Below are 19,458 nucleotides of genomic sequence, written 5' to 3' on the forward strand. Positions count from 1 at the left end.
AATACTACAATTTTAACACAGCTTTTTCCTTTCTTAAAGCAAGTATACATTTTTTTGGCACCCTCTGCATATTAAGTACATATGCATGAAAGTTCAAGCAATTCTAACCCTCTATATATTAAGTACATATGCATGAAAGTTCAAGCAGTTCACACTGAAGTCTTTGTTGCCCAACAGGCATGCCATCATGTGGGTAAATGTCCCCAGTGGTATCAGAAATGATGATACTAGAAATGATTTAATAAAACAAGTTTTAATGAATATGCTAGTATTGCATAAAGTGTGTATTAGCTTCTACATATGTACATATTTTGAAGGCAATATGTATGATTCCAATGCATCACATATGTTTTAAATTTCCCTGTGGGAATGAGCTTCCATCTCATTTATGATACATAGAAAGCAGGCCTTACAAATTTGTAATAACATACTATATTTTTCAACAATAATTGTATTGCAGAGTTTGATCTCCACCTTATTAATCAAGTTTGACTACAAATAATCTTGGATGTTTTCCAAACTCAAAACTGTCTTCAAAGAATATGCTGCCCCTGGGTAAGGCAAAATATTACAACATGTTAAAATACTTTCATCCTTAAAGAGGAGTTCCAAAAATGTTTTTGAACAATAGTAGTGGCACCAGAATAAGAGACTCCTTCTGCCATATTGTTTTATGGTCAAGACCTCCAAGGTGTCTAAGACCATTAAGTTAACAAAGATGTCTTCACAGATGAGTAAATCTATTATGCCACTCCCATTTGGACTTTTTAATTCTCACAGAAACACCAAAAGCATTATCTTCATTTTACAAAAGGAATAACTGAGTCATGAGAAGTACAAGTTATTTGCCTAATCTGACCCAGCAAGTAAAATCTATACCCCAAGCTACATAAGCAAATAAAATGCAACAGTAGTTTAAGCATATAATTTTTCTTGACCAGACAGGTTTTATCCCAAGATGTCTGTGTGTGAACACACTAGGACAGAATGAAACTTCAAATTTTTCCCTGACCTTTACTTTCTTAATTAAACAATATTTTTTAGGACATATAAAACTGAGTGAAATTAAGATGTCAAAATCGGCCAGGCTCAGTGGCTCAGTCTGTAATCCCAGCACTTTGGGAGGCCGAGGCGAGTGGATTGCCTGAGCCTTCGGGTTTGAGACCAGCCCAGGCAACTTGGCAAGACCTTGTCTCTACAATAAATAAAAAACTAGCCAGGCGTGGTAGCGCGCACCTGTAGTTCTGGCTACTTGGAAGGCTGAGGCAGAAAGCTTGTTGGAGACCAGCAGGTTGAGGCTGTGGTGGCCAAGAGCGTGCCACTGCACTCCAGTCTGGGTGACAGAGTGAAACTACAACTAAAAAAAAAAAAAAAAAAAAAGAAGTCAAAATCTTTCCTATTCTCCTTCTAAACCCAGAAAACACATAATGTTTCTTCTCTTATAAAAAAGGAATTGTGATGAGTTTACTGTTCACAAATTAGTCTTTTTTCACATGACAATATATTGGGTTTCTTTCCAAGTTACTATATATGGCTTCTCATTAGGATATGTAATATAACATACTATAGATTTTTCATTGTCTACTTAGCCATTGCCCACTGGTTTGGCTCACAGCTTCCCTCTGTTCCCTGCCAGTCAGCCTCCTCACTAGAGAACTGATCAGTCATTCGAAGAAAACGTCCTGGAAAATCCCTGTCACCTGATAGATTCCCCCTGACTGTCAATGCTCTGCAGCAAGCCCATAATTCAGGAGAATTTGCCTATCCCCTTAGGCCCCAAGTCCAAGTCACTGATGCCTGAGAACCTTCAATTTCATACCTAAGGAAGGTCCTGGATTTAGTTTGTTAATGATCAAACCATTAATATTTAAAAATGCAAATTTTTACTTATGTATAAACAACTACAAAGTGATATATAACATTCAGAGTTGGCATAGGTGCATTGGGGCTTTCATGCACTGTTTAGTGGGAGTGTAAATTGAGCATTTTTAAGGACAACTACGCCAATATCCTTCTAGTTTTTAAATGTACTTATCCTTTGGCTCAATAATTTCACTCCTAGGACTTTACATGGATGCCCATTGTTAGTATAGCTCTTACAAAACTTAATTGCTTTGCCCTCTCCTTGAAACCAGTCTCTGCATGGAGTTTGTTTCAAAGAAACACTATTATATTACACTTGCCAAAAATATTTGGAAGACATTTTAAATCTTTACCAATGTTCTTCTAAAACAACAAAGGGACATCCCAGTCATGATGTCCAGCAACACTTCTTAAAAGACCAGTCCCCATTTCTCTCTTCCTTTTCTCACATCCATAGCACCCACCTCCAAATCCCTCTCCTCCCTCATCAAATCCCCTAAAACCAGCCCCAGCTGCCTCTTCCCTCTTCTGCTAGGCCCATTAATCGGATTGATGACATAACAGTTCGAGCAGTGAGAAAGCTGACTGGCAAGGAACGGAGAAAAGCTGTGAGCCAAAAACTGGAAACTCAGACCTTAGAAAGATTCTTCCTCTATGGCCTCAAGTTAGTAAGGGGACAATTAAGGAAACCCAGTTACTCTTTGAAGAAGCCAGGCATTGTATTGATTCTGAATTCTCCAAGTAAGCAAAGGTATTGGCCTGCTGGAAAACTAAGCTAAACTAAACTAAGGGAGAGGCAGAGGAAGAGGAGAGGGAGAGAGAGGGGGAGATCTTGTCACTAATTGAGAATAAAGTACCATCACCGTTCATCTCATCTCTTGCCATGGATTTTGCTTCCAAATTCTCTTGCCCACCATCTGTGCCATGTGCTTCCTTATGAACAGGATAAACTCTCTTCTTGCCATCTCTTCGAGGTCGTTTTGGCTTTTCTTGACTTTGAGGTGTCTCTGTTAAAATTGCCAAATTGACATTGAGGAAGAAACTGTGGTCATTATTTACTTTAAGTAGGTCTGAATAATGGGGACATAATAATAACACAATCAATAATGAGGGCCAACAATTGGACAGATTTTCATCCAAAATATCACTGTATTGGTTTTCTATGGATTCATAATAATTGTACACATTTATGGGGTACATGTGATATGTTGATGCATATATACAATGTGTAATGATCAGATCAGTGTAATTAGGATATCCTTAATCTCAAACATATACTATTTTTTTGTGTAGGGAACATTTCATATCTTCTAGATATTTTGAAGTAGATTAATACATGATTGTTAACTATAGTCACCCTATTGTACAGTCAAAGACTGGAACTTATTCTTTCTATCTAACTGTATTTTTTGTATCCAGTACTGAATTATTTATTGTCAAATGGAACCAGATAGTCACCTGGAGTCTCTGAAAAGAAAAGAAAACTTTAGGACCCTCCAAGTTTATTATGCCAAGGAGGAAATTTAAGCCCTGAAAACTGAGTCATGTAACATGGCTGTTTTTCTTCTCTGGTGCGTAACAATTGTTTCCAGACCTTTGTGTTGAGATGTTGTACATTAACTAAACATCCTATTCTTTATTCAAACCTAGACTAAATGACACTGGAGACAGAGACCACTGTGATTTTTACCTCTTTACAACAGAATGTTAAACAGCCCCCCTAGGGTGTAATCAATAGTAGCCAATCAAATCCTGTATCTACTATTAGCCTTTGTACGGAAAATGTATTTCTGTTCAGTTCTTCTGCTTTTGTCTACATAAACCATCTTCAATTTTCTCCATACCACAAGCACTGATTACCATTCTTTGGTGTCTATGTGTTCCCCAGGTGCCATCCTCACTCTGTGTGCTCAGATAAACTCTTTTAACTGGATCCTGAGTCTTTTGATTCTTGTAGATTGACAAGTCTAAGATCTAGATCACATCCTGCCTCTTTTCCGACCTACTTTTCCTACTGATAATCAAGCTTTAAGCATTATCTAAAATGCTTGGTTTCTTCTTCTCAAGAGATAACTGACTATTTGCAGTGTCATATGCTTGGGGGTGATTTACTGGTGTTCTCTGTAGATCTGTGGATCTAATTTCATATGCCAAATATAGGGCAGGTAGAAGGAAGTAGTCTTGCTATCCTAGCCCACACATAATTTATTCTTTGGATGTCTTATAAATGGCATTAGCCATGCCCACACCCCCACCTACACACACACACACACACACACACTTTTTGTATACCTAAGATTTTCCAGTAACACACATTATCTCTTAGAAGTCTAAAGATAATACATTCTGCACAGAACATTTTCTACTCATAGTAACTTCTTGTCCCTGCCCTAAAAAATAGGTATGCAATACATGTTTGAATTTTAGGGGTGGGGGATATTGGTTGCTTATTAAAAGTTAGTCTTATCTACTGTACAAAGATTCTAAATAAGGTTTGAAGATCTAGTCTTTGAAATTTCAGGAGATTCCTTTTAACTGGCTAACAAATCCTTTGCTTGGATCAAAGAGAATGGCTCTCACTTTCCTGAAGGGTTAAGCTTTACATCCTCAGAGAACCATTAGTCAAAATATCCCAGAAAGAAATCAGTCCTACTTCCCCCTTCCCCACTCCATGGATTATTCCTGAACTTGCTGGGATTTCACTCCTTTACCTGAAGATAACTTGGTTGCCTTCAGGAGAACATGAGGTTTGCTTGGTAGTAACTCCTGGGTCGCAGTTTGTTTACTGGATACAGAGTCTCTCAGGCTGTAAACCCGAGTGCTACACTTGGAAGAAATTTCCACTAGGCTTTCTTCCTTTTCCTCATCTTTCTCTTTATTCTTCTTTTGTTTACCTCTTTCCAGGGCATACTGCCACTTTACGGGTTGAAACTGGAACATGAGAATACTGCTCTCTGTGTTGACCACCATCCTGGAACCAAAACAAGATTGCCCAAAAAAGGAGCATAGAGGCCATGAAAAGATGCATTACAATTACTGTCCTATCCAATCCTTCTGCCATGGGAGCAGTGCCTAGGTAAATGACCAAACAGGTCAGTGTAGGGGACTGGAGGGTCAGGAGTGGTGAAAAGTATCGAGCATGATGTAGAGGTCGTTAGTTCTGTAGCTCTTCTCTTTAAAAAAAAAAGAAAAAAGAAAAAGAAAAAAAGTGAATGGGACACCTATGTTCTAATTGCTTCACTTCTCAAGTTAAAATACTTGTAGCTGGATTCCTCTTCCTGGAGTGAGTGACAAGTATTTAGGATACCCAGAACTTAGGTACTCTGCACATAGATGTCATCAAATTCACTCTTTTTTTTTTAAAACATAGCTTCCAAACCCAATGTTTCTATTGCTGTAATAGGAATGAAGAAAACTCTGGAATGGGGAGACCTCCTCCTCACACAAAGACCCCACACTCCTTCACACTGTTACTCCAGGACTACTTTGAGTGCCCTAGACAAAGAAGAGCTTTGGAACTTGCCCTCCCCAATCTCCCCAGCACTGTCTCCCCAACCCACTGGTTTCTGTCATTTATACCAAGCAAGTTGCTTTCCCTTCTCTGGGTATGGATCGCCTATTATCTATAAACAAGAAACGGAAATACTATGGGTAGGGTCCTTTCTGCCCCCAAAAGGCTGCAATATTAAGACCTTAACTGTTAGCTTAAACTCTCTAGAAAACTAACTTGTTTGGGCTGGAAACACTGGAATGGAATTTGGAGAATCATTCCCAAAAGAAATCTCTTTCAGACTTATTTTTTTTTTTTTTTTTTTTTTTTAATAATTAATCAGTATTTTTATTATAGTTTTGTGGGGTACAGTTAAGGGTTAGGTGTACAATTACGTTTCATTCAGACACCCTGTTGATAAGAGGTGTTTTCCCAGCCCCAGACAGATATTTGCTACTGTTAATCCCCTCCCCCTCCCCCCCATAGTTTCCCAGTACCGTCAGTCATTTTGTTATAGTATTACATTGGATGTTCAAGGTCCATTATATGAGTGAGAACATGTGATATTCTGATCTTTGTTTCTGTGTGAGGTCACTCAGTATTATAGACTCTAGTTCCATCCAGGGTTGCTGCAAAATTCATGATTTTGTTCTTTTTTATGGCTGCGTAGTATTCCATCGTGTATATGTACCACATTTTTTTAATCCAGTCCTCTTTTGATGGGCAGCATGGTTGTTTCCAGGTTCTTGCTATTGTGAACAATGCTGCGATATTTCAGACTTATTTTTACTCAAACCAAAAAGAAATCATCTCTCTTTGGATGTTGTGAATAAGAAAAATTTGGAACTGATTTTTTTTTTTTTTTATCGCTTACTATTTCATGACTGAAAAGTGTCTATTTTTAGAGGTTTATTACCAGCCTGTCCCCTTTAAGATGGCAAATAGTATTCATTCAGTTTTATTAAAAGAAGGCAATATAGTTCAGGGAGATTAAGTGATAAGTGAACTTGGGGTTGAATTTATAAGTTACTTCTATGTTATTTTCACACATAGAACCTATTCACATTCAAGTACAATGCTGTATACAATTAGTTCAGTCATGGTACCAGTTTCTTCAACTCTGCTCAGCTGTCCTGCACTGGACCCCCTGCTGCTGTCATCCCCCACCCCCCTATAAGTCTCTTTGCATGAGAAGTGGGGCATCAGAGACAGCTGATAGAGCTCTCAGGCAGCTGACTGCATGATCAAAGAGCAAGCAGGGACTGAACACTGGCAGAACTGTGGTCCTTACAGAAGAGCTATATTGTACCCATTGCATGACTTCCCCAAGTACCCAGAACAAAATGAACTGTGATTACTTCCTGATTGCTTTGTTTAATGCCCCACAAGACTCCACTAGTATAATTAGTACTACTTCAGCCGAAATTGGAGGGAAGCACTGCCCATTCTCTCCTCCTGACAGCAAAAACAGGGCCTCCAGAGGAGGAAAAAAAAAATCATCCAAACAGAATTATTCACACAGTTCTGACCTCCACACCTACCACTCACCTGTTGCCCTGAATAAAGAAAGACAACACAGCATCACCTCCGCCACTGGCATTTATCACTTTCAGACAGTTCCCATTAAGAAAATTGTAAATGCGGATCTTGCCATCTGCACAGGCACTGATGACCCGGAGGAAAAGGAGGGACACATGAAGCACTTCCCTGGAAGCGAACAGAGCAAGAGGCATTACCCATCTTCTCGTAAACTGCTTGGGTTTGTTTGTAGTTTGGAGTATTTTGTGTGTGGTTGAGAGGCAGCGACCATAACTGACCTTGAAGTAATGTGTGCCATCATTTTATAATTCTGAATGTAAACCATTAACTTTCAAGGCATACCTCTTCTCATTCTGCAGTTATTTTTTTCCTGAAATTACGTTACCATGCCACAAGGCAGCAAAACAAAAAGACCATTACAGATTTGTTTTTTTAAATCTGATATATAGATGACCGTGTTTTTCTTTCGTAATTTGATTCCTAGCTATTTGTTTATACAAAACTCATGCTGAATATTTAATTCTTTTGTTCCTGTTAAAATAGTATTATTATATAAAAAGAGAAAAAGAAGGGAAATGATTATATAAAGCAAAACCTTATATTTGAGCAGTTTCTTTTTGGTCTTAAACTAGTGACTTTCTTTCTTTCAGTGAAACATCCTTAAGGAAATTTATACCCAGGGATGAGATTTGGAGTATATTTTGTGATGATCACTAGAAAAAGGGACTAGGAGAAGACTTAGATAGTTTCCTCAACAAAATCCTTTCTGTAACCACTGGGTTCCAACTGGACCCAAGATATGAGGAGTATTCAATTGCAAGAAGTATATTTACCCAATTGCTATTAATGACACTGAAAAGTTGAATTTTATGTCACCAATTTGTTAGATTCTATGCATAAAGCAAGTCCATTGGTCCCTGCCATCTCTACCCATCCAAATCCAACCATGGCCTAGTTCATTATCTCAATCTCCTCACATCTTCTCCCTTCCACCCCACCCCCCCAATAACACATGTACACAAACTTCAGATATACTGTCTGATTCTCTTTGCCACAACTCATGTCTTATTCATCATTGTATGCTCATCACCTAGCACAGCACCTAACCCTTAGTAAGTCCTCAATGTGTACATTTTTTAAAGTGACTGCTCATATTTTCAGAGTATGGTCATTGCTACAGTGTATTAAAAGAAAGGCATCCACTCCATACCATTTGGCCTCAAACTTGATCCAATCCCAGGACCAGATGAAAACTTTTTAAGCCCTAATCACTAGCAAAGCAGAAACAACAAAGACCTTAAAAGGCAGGAACATGCTCAGCACATTCAATTCATCACAAGGAAGCCAATGTGACTTGAGCCCTCCTTATGAGATAGATAGATAGATAGATAGATAGATAGATAGATAGATAAAACTAAGCTGTGTAATAAGCATTTTAAAAGTCCAATAAAGTTTTAATTTTTACTAATTAAATGAAAATATAGTAACTTCCTTGGGGCCCTTAGCACATCTTCATCTGCCTATCAGGTAATTGAGCCTGGGAAAAATGCCCTGTGGTAGAAGGTTTTGTCCCTTTGTGTATCTCCTTTGATCTTGCTAAGTTGGACTTACACTTCTTGCAGGTTCCTGTGACATTTGATATTTCAGACTATACTATTGTAGCCTAGTTATTAAAAGCACAGGCTTTGGACTCAAAAAATCTGGGATCACAAAATACCTTAAGAATATAACCTCTCTTGGTGGCTCAGCCTATAATCCCAGCACTTTGGGAGGCCGAGGTGAGTGGATTGCCTGAGCCCACGGGTTTGAGGTCAGCCCAGGGAAATTGGTGAGACCTCGTCTCTACAATAAGTCAAAAATTAGCCGGATGTGGTAGCGCGCTCCTATAGTTCTGGCTACATGGAAGGCTGAGGCGGAAGGATTGCTGGAGTTCAGTAGGTCGGCATTGGGGTGGCCGTGAATGTGCCACTGCACTCCAGTCTAGGCAATGGAGTGAGACTCCAACTCAAAAAAAAAAGAATATAACCTCTCAACATTTAGTTTTCTGTGAAATGGGGATAGTGATTTCTTACAAGATTGCTCTCAGGATTAAATTAATTAAGGTATTTTAAAAACTTAGCCTGGTATCTAACAAAATAGTGGTTATTATGATATTAGAATAGCCCAGTCTTCTTTCAGGTTTTATCTCTGCCCTAATAAATAAATAATGTCTCTCCTCCTTTGTTCCTTCTTCAGCAAAGACACTGCAGAGAGTGATGTCAGTGAAAATGGTAGAATAAGGAACTCCAAAATTTTGCCCTTCCATAAAAGCAATGAAAAAAATAGGAAAAACTGTCAGAATCAACTTCTCAGAACTCCGGAAAATAACCAAGGACTTGCAACAACCCAGGGAGCACTTAGACAAGAAAAATGGCTTAGTGTCAGTAAGAAGAGTGGGCTTTGTGGCATATTGACTTGCTCTTGTCATAGTCCTCACTCCCCAGCTTAATGATAATCATGAAAATAAGTCCACATTCCTGGTTCTGAAAGAAACAGAATGACTTCATTATTTCACCTGTCTGAAAGCTTCCTGGAAGACTGGCTCAAATGACTTGTCCTCATTTTGCCTGACTTGAAACTCACCCAGTGTTGAAGCTGCTACCTGGAGGTGCATTTGTGGAAAACATTTACAGGCAAATGTTTTAGCCACTGCTACCTATAACAATAGATATTCAGTAGAGCAAACAATATACTAACCAGAAAACCTCCGTGAAAACACTGGGGAATGAAATACCCATACAGGTTTTCAAAAGCTCAAATATATTCCTGGGAATCTAGATGATCACACACAGGTCCAGGGATATACACATGCTTAAGAAAGACCTGAGAAAGCCCAAAGCTCTCTCTCACCCCTGGCTAAAACTTGACATCCATACAAGCAGGAAGTGAAGACTAAGACAATTAGTCTCAGTTCGTAGATTACCTGACTGAGTGTGGAAGTCTTCCAGCAACAGGCACACAGAACCCCTTGACAAGGAATGGGAGAAATTTTGGTTCTAGATATTCAAATAAATATCTCTCCAGGCATTTGCTCACCACCAAACTAATAGAACAGTGACTCTAGTGGCGGAAGAAGACAAAGAGTACAGACTTTATAAAATTCATTAGAAAGTTTCTAAACAATTTTTTTAAAAAAAACTGCAACAAAAACAAACCTTGGGGACAGGGAAGATTTGATTTACAGAGTTTTCACATTAAAATATTAAAAATGTTCAGTTTTTAACAAAAAATTACAAAGCATACAAAGATACTAGAAAGTATGACCCATATGGGAGAAAAAAGTAATCAGTAGAAACTATTTCTGAAAAAAACCTTTCTAGACAAAGACTTTAAATTATCAGTTTTAAATATGTTCAAATAGATAAGGGAAATCATGCCTTAAAAAACTAAAGGAAAGTATGAGAGCAGTGTCTCACTAAATAGAGGATATCAATAAAGAGTTAGAAATTACAAAATAATCCAAGTAGAAATTCTGGAGGTGAAAACTACAATAACTGAAATAACTTATTGAAGGTAAATGTTTTAGCCACTGCTCAATGGCAGATTTAAGCAGGCAGAAGAAGCAAAACACTTGAAAAGAGGTCAATTGAAATTATACAGTGTGTGGAACAGGAAGAAAAAAAAGAAAAATGAATAGATCCTCAGAAACCTGCATGACATCATCAACATATACATAACAGGAGTCCCAGAAAGAGAGGAGAGAAATGGGGCAGAAAGAATATTTGAAGAAATAATGACTGGAAACTTCCCATATATAATGAAAAACGTTAATCTATATATCTAAGAAGCTCAAACAATTCTAACTAGGATAAATTCAAAGAGACCTACACCTCGATTCATCATAGAGACAGAAGCAGTTTCTCATGCAAAAAGGATCCTCAATAAAATTAATGGGTAATTTATTGTCAGAAGCCATGAAAACTAGAAACTAAGGGAATGACATATTCAAAGGGGGAAAAATGAACAAAAATTTGATATCCAGCAAAAATCATCTTTCAAAAATGAAGGAGAAATTAAACCATTTCCCAGTAAACAAAAACTGAGAGTTCCTCACTAGCAGACCTACCTTACAAGAAATACCAAATGGAGTCCTTCAGGCTAAAATGAAAGGACTCTAGACAGTAATTCAAATCAACCTGAAGAAATAAAGAGCACCAGGAAAGGTAACTACCTAGGTAAATATAAAAGACAGTACAAATGTATTTTTTGCTCATAATTTCTTTTTTCTATCTTATTTAATAGATAGAAAAAGACAACTTTATAAAATAATAATTATAAATCTGTAATGATGGTCACACATGGTATAAAAATTTTTATTTGTGACAATAACAGCATTGTAGAGGAGAGGGGCTGTATAAAAATATTTTAATATGCTACTGAAATTAAGTTGGTATTTTAGTAGGAACTAAATTGTTACAAATTAAGATGTGAATTGTAATCTCCAGGATAATCACTAATAAAATAGCTCAAAAATATATAGTAAAATTGTCTTAGTCCATTTTGTGATGCTGTAGCAAAATACAACAGACTGAGTAGTTTATAACAAATACAAATTTATTGGCTCATGGTTCTAGAGTCTGAAAAGTCAAAGACCAAGGGGTTGGCATCTGGGAAGGGCCTTTTGCTGCATCACAATATGGCAGAAGGGCAAGAGGGAGCCAAACTCACTTTTTTATAAGGAACCCATTCCCACAATAACAAAACCACTTCTGTGATAACATTATTAATGCAAAGCCCTCATGATATAATAACTCCCATTAGGCTCCACCTCTGTTGAGGATTAAGTTTCCAACGCATGCTTTTTGGAAGACACATTCAAATTATAGCAAAGAGAAATGCAAGGGAATTTCAAATACACACTAAAAAATATCCATGTAACACAAAAGAAGGCAATAATGGAAAAAATTAAGAGACAAAAAACACATAAGATTATAGAAAACAAATAAAATGTCAGAAGTCCTTTTTACAATAACTCTAAATGGATTCAACTCTCCAATTAAAAGGCAGAGATTGAAAAAAATTAGCTGGGCATGATAGCGCTCATCTGTAGTCCTGGCTACTTGGAAGGCTGAGGTGGAAGGATCTCCAGAGCCCAGCAGGTCAACACTGGGATGGTAGTGAGTGTGCCACTGCACTCCAGCCTGGGCGACAGAGTGAGACTCCAGCTCAAAAAAAAGGCAGAGATTGAAAGAAAAGATAAATACAACATGATCTAACTATATGCTGTCACCAAGAAACTCACTTTAGACTCAAAGACACAAATGGTTGAAAGTCAAAGAATGGAAAAAGATATTCCGTACCAAAGGAGAGCTGGAATGATTACACTAATATGAAAGTAGACTTTTAAACAAATTGTTAAAAGAAACCCAAAATACATTATATAATGATAGAATAGTGACTGTATCAAGAAAATATAACAATTATAAATGCATGTGCATCTAAAAATAGGACTCCAAAATATATTATACAAAAACTGATAGAATTAAAGGGAGAAACATGACTTAACAATCATAGACAAAGACTTTAATATCACACTTTAAACAATGGATATAAGAACTAGATAGATCAGTAAGGAAACAGAAGACATGAATAGCATCATAAACAATCTAGGTCTAACAGACATATACAAAACACTCTACCAAATAACTTTCATCTCAAGTATATACGGAACATTCTCAAGAATAAACCATATCTTAAACTACAAAATAAGTCTCAAATTTTGAATGAGTGAAATCATACAAAGTAGGCTTTCAACTACAATGGAATTAAATTAGAAATGAATAATGAAGGAAGTTAAGAAAATTCATAAATAAGCAGAAATTAAACAACGTGCTCTTAAATAATCACTGGGTCAGAAAGGAAACCAGAAAGAAAATTATAAACTACTTTGAGATGAATTAAAATGAAAACATAAAATATCAAAATTTATGAGGGAAATTTATAGCTGTAGATGCATACATTTCTCCAATCAATAACCTAAGCTTTCACCTTAAGAAACTAGAAAAAGATTAAGCCAAGTCAAGCAGAAGAAAAGAAGTAATAATAGTATAGAAGAAATTAATGAAATAGAGGATTAAAAAATACAGAAAATCAATGAAACCAAAAACTGGTTCTAAACAATCTTTAGACTAAGAAAATAGGAAAGAAGACTGAAATTATTAATGTCAGAAATGAAATAGGCAACATTTCTACTGACTGATGAGAATGTTCTGTAATTAGGTAATGGTGATAGTTGTACAACATTATGAATGTACTTTTTTAAAAAACCATTGAATTGTACACTAAATGGCGAATTTTATGTGAATCATATCCCAATTTAAAAACACAAAGAAAACCTAATTGCAATATGAACTATGGAAAGGATTTTGAAGAACAAGTTTGTTTTTATTTTTTTATTTTTATTTTTTTTGAGTTGGAGTCTCACTCTGTCACCCAGACTGTAGGGCAGTGGCCGCTCCCGGCCACCGCAGCCTCCACCTGCTGGGCTCCAGCGATCCTTCCGCCTCAGCCTTCCGAGCAGCCGGAATTACAGGAAAGCACCACCACGCCCGGCTGATTTTTTGATTTATTGTAGAGATGAGGTCTCACCAATTTTCCCAGGCGGGTCTCGAACCCGTGGGCTCAGGCAATCCACACACCTCAGCCTCCCAAAGGCGCGGGATTACAGGCTGAGCCACCGAGCCCGGATCAAGTTTGTTTTAAAAAAGACACTACATAGTATAGAAGTTTTTCTAAAGATCATCATTGTCAATCCTATTTTACATCCTCAAATTGCCTCTCTCATATCCATTTTCTACACTATTTTCAAAATCTTAATTTTGGCTGAAAATACGTTGAATCAAGAAAATGTAATGGAGATCCCACTCCAGCCTTTCTTCCACCAAAGGACAGACAGTACCTATATCTGTCTTCTTACCTATGCCATATTCAAACTATGCATATCGGTCCAATCAGTAGAACTATCCAGAAAAGCAATCTGTCAAATTAGTCCTCATTACCAATCAGTTAGACATATTTATTGAGCACTTACATATACACAACACTACTACAGACAAGTAGGGGAAAAGGGAGCCTACAAACAAGAACATTGATCATGTCTTCCAGATGTCTGTGGTTTTACTGTTACTATGTAAGACATCAAGAACCAATATTATGGGATGTTGGGGGGTATTATTCAATGGGAGTGGGAGTTGTCTGATAAGTCTCATAACAGAGGTAGAGTGAGAGACTCACATAGTGATAGAATGATGACCAAATTGCCAGAGAGTGCTGGAAACAAATTATTTTTCAATAACTAACTAAATCCTACTGAATTTTAAAAACATATAGTATGGCCGGTTGCAGTAACTCACATCTATTATCCCAGCACTTTGGGAGGCCAAGGTGAGAGGATTGCCTGAGCCCACAGGTTCGAGACCAGACTGGGCAACTTGGCAAGACCTCATCTACACAACAATTCAAAAAAATTAGCTGGGTGTGGTGGCACATGCCTATAGTTCTAGTTACTTGGAAGTCTGAGGCAGAAGGATCACCTGAGCCCAGCAGGTCAACGCTGTGGTGGCCATCAGCATGCCACTACACTCTAGCCTGGGTGACAGATTGAGACTCCAACTCAAAAAAAAAAAACAAACATATAGTTACCATGTTTAGTTGACAATTTCGACTTTCGACTCCCTCCTTAAGGTCAAGGCTTGAGACTCTAGATGCTGTGCTAAAGCTTACTGATAATTATCTAAGGGATGGATAACTCACTGAACACAGGCCATTACCGGTATGCTAGTTTGACCACAGTGATGAGATTGGTGGAGAATAATGCAGACAGAGAACATAACACATATACACCCTTACATCTCCCACAAAACCCATTCATATGAGAGTCTAAGGAAATCTAGGGCTATAGTTTACTAAAAATAAGTACCCTTTAATAGATCCCCTGGAAAACTCACTCTTTTAGTCAATTAAGATAACATTTAGGTTCCTGGAAATTTCTATAATGCACTCAGGGGAAGAGGTATTATTCATGTAGCGTAAAAGTGGCATAGAGCAGCTTATAAAACTCATGACGATGGCAGAATCATTAATTGACCACAATACCCTTTCCAAACAATCCCAGATATAATCCCAGGATACTTACTAATTGGCTCCAAGCAACTACCACCACAAAACATGAATTGAAATGTAAAATGAAATCCATTTGCTATTCTGGTATAGAATCTAGCTCACAGACCTGTAAGTATATGCTCGTGTTTTTAAGCCCTTGGCTATTTAAAAGTTTAAACTTTTGGCACTCAGATCATTTTAAGTGTCTATGAATACAAGCTTCCTGAGATAAAGACCAGTTCCAAGAATTTTAAGGAATTATTTGGGATTGTTCTGCTGGTATTCATATGACTGGTAGGTAACCAAAATAAATGTATCATGTGTGGCATAAATAAACAATTTTAATAACTTCTCAAAATCCACCTCTAGTATTATTTCTTAAGTGAAACATAGCAGTATGGGAGAGGGAATGGCCAGACAGAGAAGATGGTGGGGGGAAATGGGTACTAGGTGGAAGAGGAGGGAAGCAGAAGGGGATGAAATGCAGAGGGGACAAGAGGTCAGCAGGGAGCAGAAGGACCTGCCAAAGATCGCAGTCTAGGATATGACAGGAAAAGGAGGAACACCAGGTTCGTCATTCCAGGCTTCTTCACAGGTACCTACTTGGGATGCTTGAAGGCCATCAGGCAGCGCTCATACTTTCCCACCATGCTCCAGGCCATGACTAGGCCATCAGTACTTCCTGAGAGGAGATGCCACTGGTCAAAGAACAGGCACTTCACGGCTCCCTCGTGGCCACTGAGAATCTGCAAGTAAAGATGCCACTATTTTCAGCCCCTCTTCAACTCGGACTGTGACTTCCTCAAGAACCAAAGCTGGAGGCTTCTTCAGATGAATCTCAAAGTCACACCCCACCAAACTCTGACAGCTGTTCACTTGGTAGCCACATGAGCTGGCCTTGCTTTTGCTCTAAGAAGGCCAACAGACTCCATGCCTCCCTCTCTCTAGTGCTGTCTCCTAGGTTAAGGTAGAATGTGATCAGGGAAGGGCCTTGTTCCTGGTGGGTCTATGGCTGGGGCAGATACCATCTCCACACAGCACAAGAAAGGACCATAAATCACTGTTCTCCACTGAAGGAAGGGTGAAGCTAAGATGTTCCATCCCAGCTCCTTACCAGGATCCAGTGTGCACATGGGCCATCCCTGTGCCTACAATTGCTAGTTTGACCACAGTGATGAGATTGGTGGAGAAAAATCCACAAGCCAAGCCAGCCAGCCCCTTTCTACTGTGATCAAGTGTTCCTGGCGTAATGATCCATCAACACCACCCACTAAAGCCAGGAGTTCAAATCCAGCAAGACGATGTTTTGTGAACATTCATTCAATTTCAAGGCAAGCAGTGTTCTCTCTTCATTAGAGAGTAAGTGGGGGGAGAGAATTGTTAGTTCATCTACCAGTGTTTTTTCCTTAGAGGGGAAAAATGCTTTGTTCATCCTCTCACCCCATGTCAGAGTCAGGGTAGAATACTCTGGAAGAGAAAAATGTACTTCGCTTCCACTTCTGTTAAAATCCTCGGGGCCCATATCTCGTGCTGAGTCAGAATGCAGCTTTCCTCCATCAACCCTACTACAACGTAGGTTGCAATGCAGGCGGTGAAGCCCGTACCCTCCACTGATTCAGAATGCCCACTTTGGAGCCTACCCCTTTAGAGCTTCAGGACCATCCCTGTTGAAAACCATAACTCAATTGCTTTAGGATGACCTGTGGAGCTACGTGGGGGAAGCCCATCCATCTCCTTCAATTGGTCACCACCAGTGCCCCTGAGGCCATTCAGCCCACAGCCATCTCACCTTTACCAACTGGGCCGTGGCAATGTGCCACACTTTGACTACCCCTCGTTCACAGCTGCTCACGATGTAGGTGTTGCTCATCCTGGTGGCCAAGATGGGATCTTTGTGTTTAAACGTCTTCAGGCACTTCCCTGTATCTAAATCCCATACTGAAGAGGAGAAGGAAAAAAAAGGAAAAGAGACAAGCAGAGAGGGAAGGGGAGGGAGAGGAGAAAGGGGGACGGTTAGAATCAGGTTCTGCTCCCCTTTACAGAAAACAAAGACCAGCCAAACCTATCAAATCAGATCCTAGAAGGCCCTCACATGGCCTGGCTGTACTGCAGAGCAGGATCACCAACAGCTCCACATACCTACAACATAGATCTTCCAGACCACAGGCCTTGGGAGAGCTGACAGTACCCAAGACCTTGGTGCTGACCCTGGAACTTAACCTGGGGGTCCAAATGCTAGACAGATCATCTCCAATAAGCCTGTTCCCCAAGCCTGAAACATGCTTGCTATTGAATAGATGTCATGAAAATCGTGGCATCTGTTTAGTGTCACCATTCCTCCCAGATGCTGTCTTCCTGATCCATACCTTCTATCCCCAAAAGCAAAGAAAGTTATCTACCCTCACTTACATTATAAAATATTTCTGAATCCAAAGTTTGAATTTTATGGAAGAATGGTCATGGCTAGAGGTGAGTTTACTGCTGCTTCTACATAGACTGTGTTAGAGCAACTCCTGTCATACTATAGGAGATGAGAATAAATGGGTGGATGAGAGAACACAGCTAAAAGTTAGAAGTTGAAAGTAGGCACCATGAATTTGGAATACAAACATTAAAGTCTGCTTTATCAACCCCCAAAGCATCCTCTTCCTCAAGCAATGGAACAGGTGACCTAAGACAAAATAATAACTGTAGCTGATACTTACAAGGCACTAACAATGAGCCAGAAGCCATTCAATGTGCTTGACATGTATTAACTCATCTTCAGAAGACAGGTATTATTATTAGTCCCACTACACAGATGAGGAAACTGAGGCATAGGAAGGTTCAGTTACCCGCTAAGGTCACACAGGTGGGTAGTTGTAGAGTCAAGATTTGAACCCAGGATTCTGGATCCAGAGGCCTGCTCTTAACCATTTATGCTAGGTTAACCATATGTAAGTATGCTTTTATTCACTTATTTTTTTATGTATATATGCAGAGACAAGAGTAACTCTATTTTAAATGCTAACAACCACAATATTCCTGACTAATCCTGATTCTGGGAATGCCTTCAAGCTTTCTAGTTGATGTATTCCTATTTATGTAGAAAACACCTGTTTACCGTAAGTTTCACCTTTTCTCCAAAATGATCCTTGATGTTGTTGCATATATTATAGGCTGTGATGCTCACAGTCACCTACACATTCCTTCCCAAGCACTTTTACTTTTTCCCAGATGTAATCCCTGAGTTGAGGCGGGGGTTTTAGTGCAGAGATTTACCTGTCTTGTGGCTGCCCAAGATCACACTTCTGTTCATTAGTTTCCTAATAAATCACCCCTTGTGGGCAAACTGAATTTGTCTGCCTCTATGGTTTCCTAACTCCTTCAGTATTTGGGGGCTGCTTTGTATATATAGCCCTTTCCCAGAACAACAAATCTTGGCCCATTTATTAAATTACCAATGGGAAAAGTGAAAGATGAATTAAAAGATTCACTGGTGATCAGGCACAGTGGCTCATGCCTATAATCCCAGCACTTTGGAAGGCCGAGGTGAGAGGACTGCCTGAGCCTACAGGCTCGAGACCAGCCTGGGCAAGTTGGCAAGACTACATCTCTACAATAAATCAAAAAATTAGCCAGGCGTAGTGGCACATGCCTGTAGTCCCAGCTACTTGGAAGGCTGAGGTAGAAGGATTGCCTGAGCCCAGCAGGTCGAGGCTGAGGTGGCCATGAGCATGCCACTGCACTCTAGCCTGGGCAACAGAGTGAGACTTTGACTCAAAAAAAAAATGATTCATTGCTAAATTTCCCTGACTTAAATAATTTTAAAAGTGGAGGATTAATTTTGTCCTTCTACATGGCTGCATAGTATTCCATCATGTATATGTACCACATTGTTTTTATCCAGTCCTTTTTCAATGGGCAGCACAGTTGGTTCCATGTTCTTGCTATTGTGAACAATGCTGCAATAAACATGTGTGTGCAGGTTATCTTTTTCATGGAGTGACTTGAGTCCCTCCGGGTATATTCCCAGAAGAGGGATGGCAGGGTCATACAGAAGGTCGATTTTTAGATATTTTAGGAATTGCCAAACTGTTTTCCACAGAGATTGTACTAGCTTACACTAACACCAGCAGTGTAGAAGTGTTCCCTTTTCCCTGCATCCTCTCCAGCATCTATTGTTTTTTGAGTTATTGATGATGGCCACTCTGATTGGAGTTAGGTAGTATCTTAGTGAGGTATTTATCTGCAGTTCTTTGATAACTAGTGAGACTGAGCATTTTTTCACATACCTGTTGGCTGCTTGTATGTCTTCTTTTAAGAAGTGTCTATTCATATCTTTTGCTTACTTTGTAATAGGGCTGTTTGTTTTTTTTCTTTTTGGCACATGTGAGTTCCTTGTAGATCCTGGATGTTAGGCCTTTGTTAGATATACAGTTGGCAAA

At 38.9% G+C, this 19,458-nt stretch overlaps 1 protein-coding gene across 2 annotated transcripts in view; it reads right to left on the bottom strand.

Moving 5' to 3' along the window:
- The window catches only part of LOC103256077 (F-box/WD repeat-containing protein 10-like), a 46,564-nt gene that overhangs the window by 1,517 nt on the left and 25,589 nt on the right, over window positions 1-19,458 (bottom strand). The window contains exons 9-13 of one of the 2 annotated variants that reach the window (XM_008053957.2): window positions 16,821-16,969; window positions 15,635-15,777; window positions 6,902-7,060; window positions 4,577-4,834; window positions 2,826-2,884 (exon numbers count right to left, since the gene is read on the bottom strand). In XM_008053957.2, the coding sequence (XP_008052148.1) occupies window positions 2,826-2,884; window positions 4,577-4,834; window positions 6,902-7,060; window positions 15,635-15,777; window positions 16,821-16,969 (768 nt within the window). The remainder of the gene's footprint in view (window positions 1-2,825; window positions 2,885-4,576; window positions 4,835-6,901; window positions 7,061-15,634; window positions 15,778-16,820; window positions 16,970-19,458) is intronic. The other variant, XM_008053958.2, reaches the window with a different exon arrangement.

Source organism: Carlito syrichta, unplaced genomic scaffold (assembly GCF_000164805.1).
Source record: "Carlito syrichta isolate Samal-C Ts95f unplaced genomic scaffold, Tarsius_syrichta-2.0.1 Scaffold288909, whole genome shotgun sequence".
In the NCBI taxonomy this organism is placed as follows: domain Eukaryota; kingdom Metazoa; phylum Chordata; class Mammalia; order Primates; family Tarsiidae; genus Carlito; species Carlito syrichta.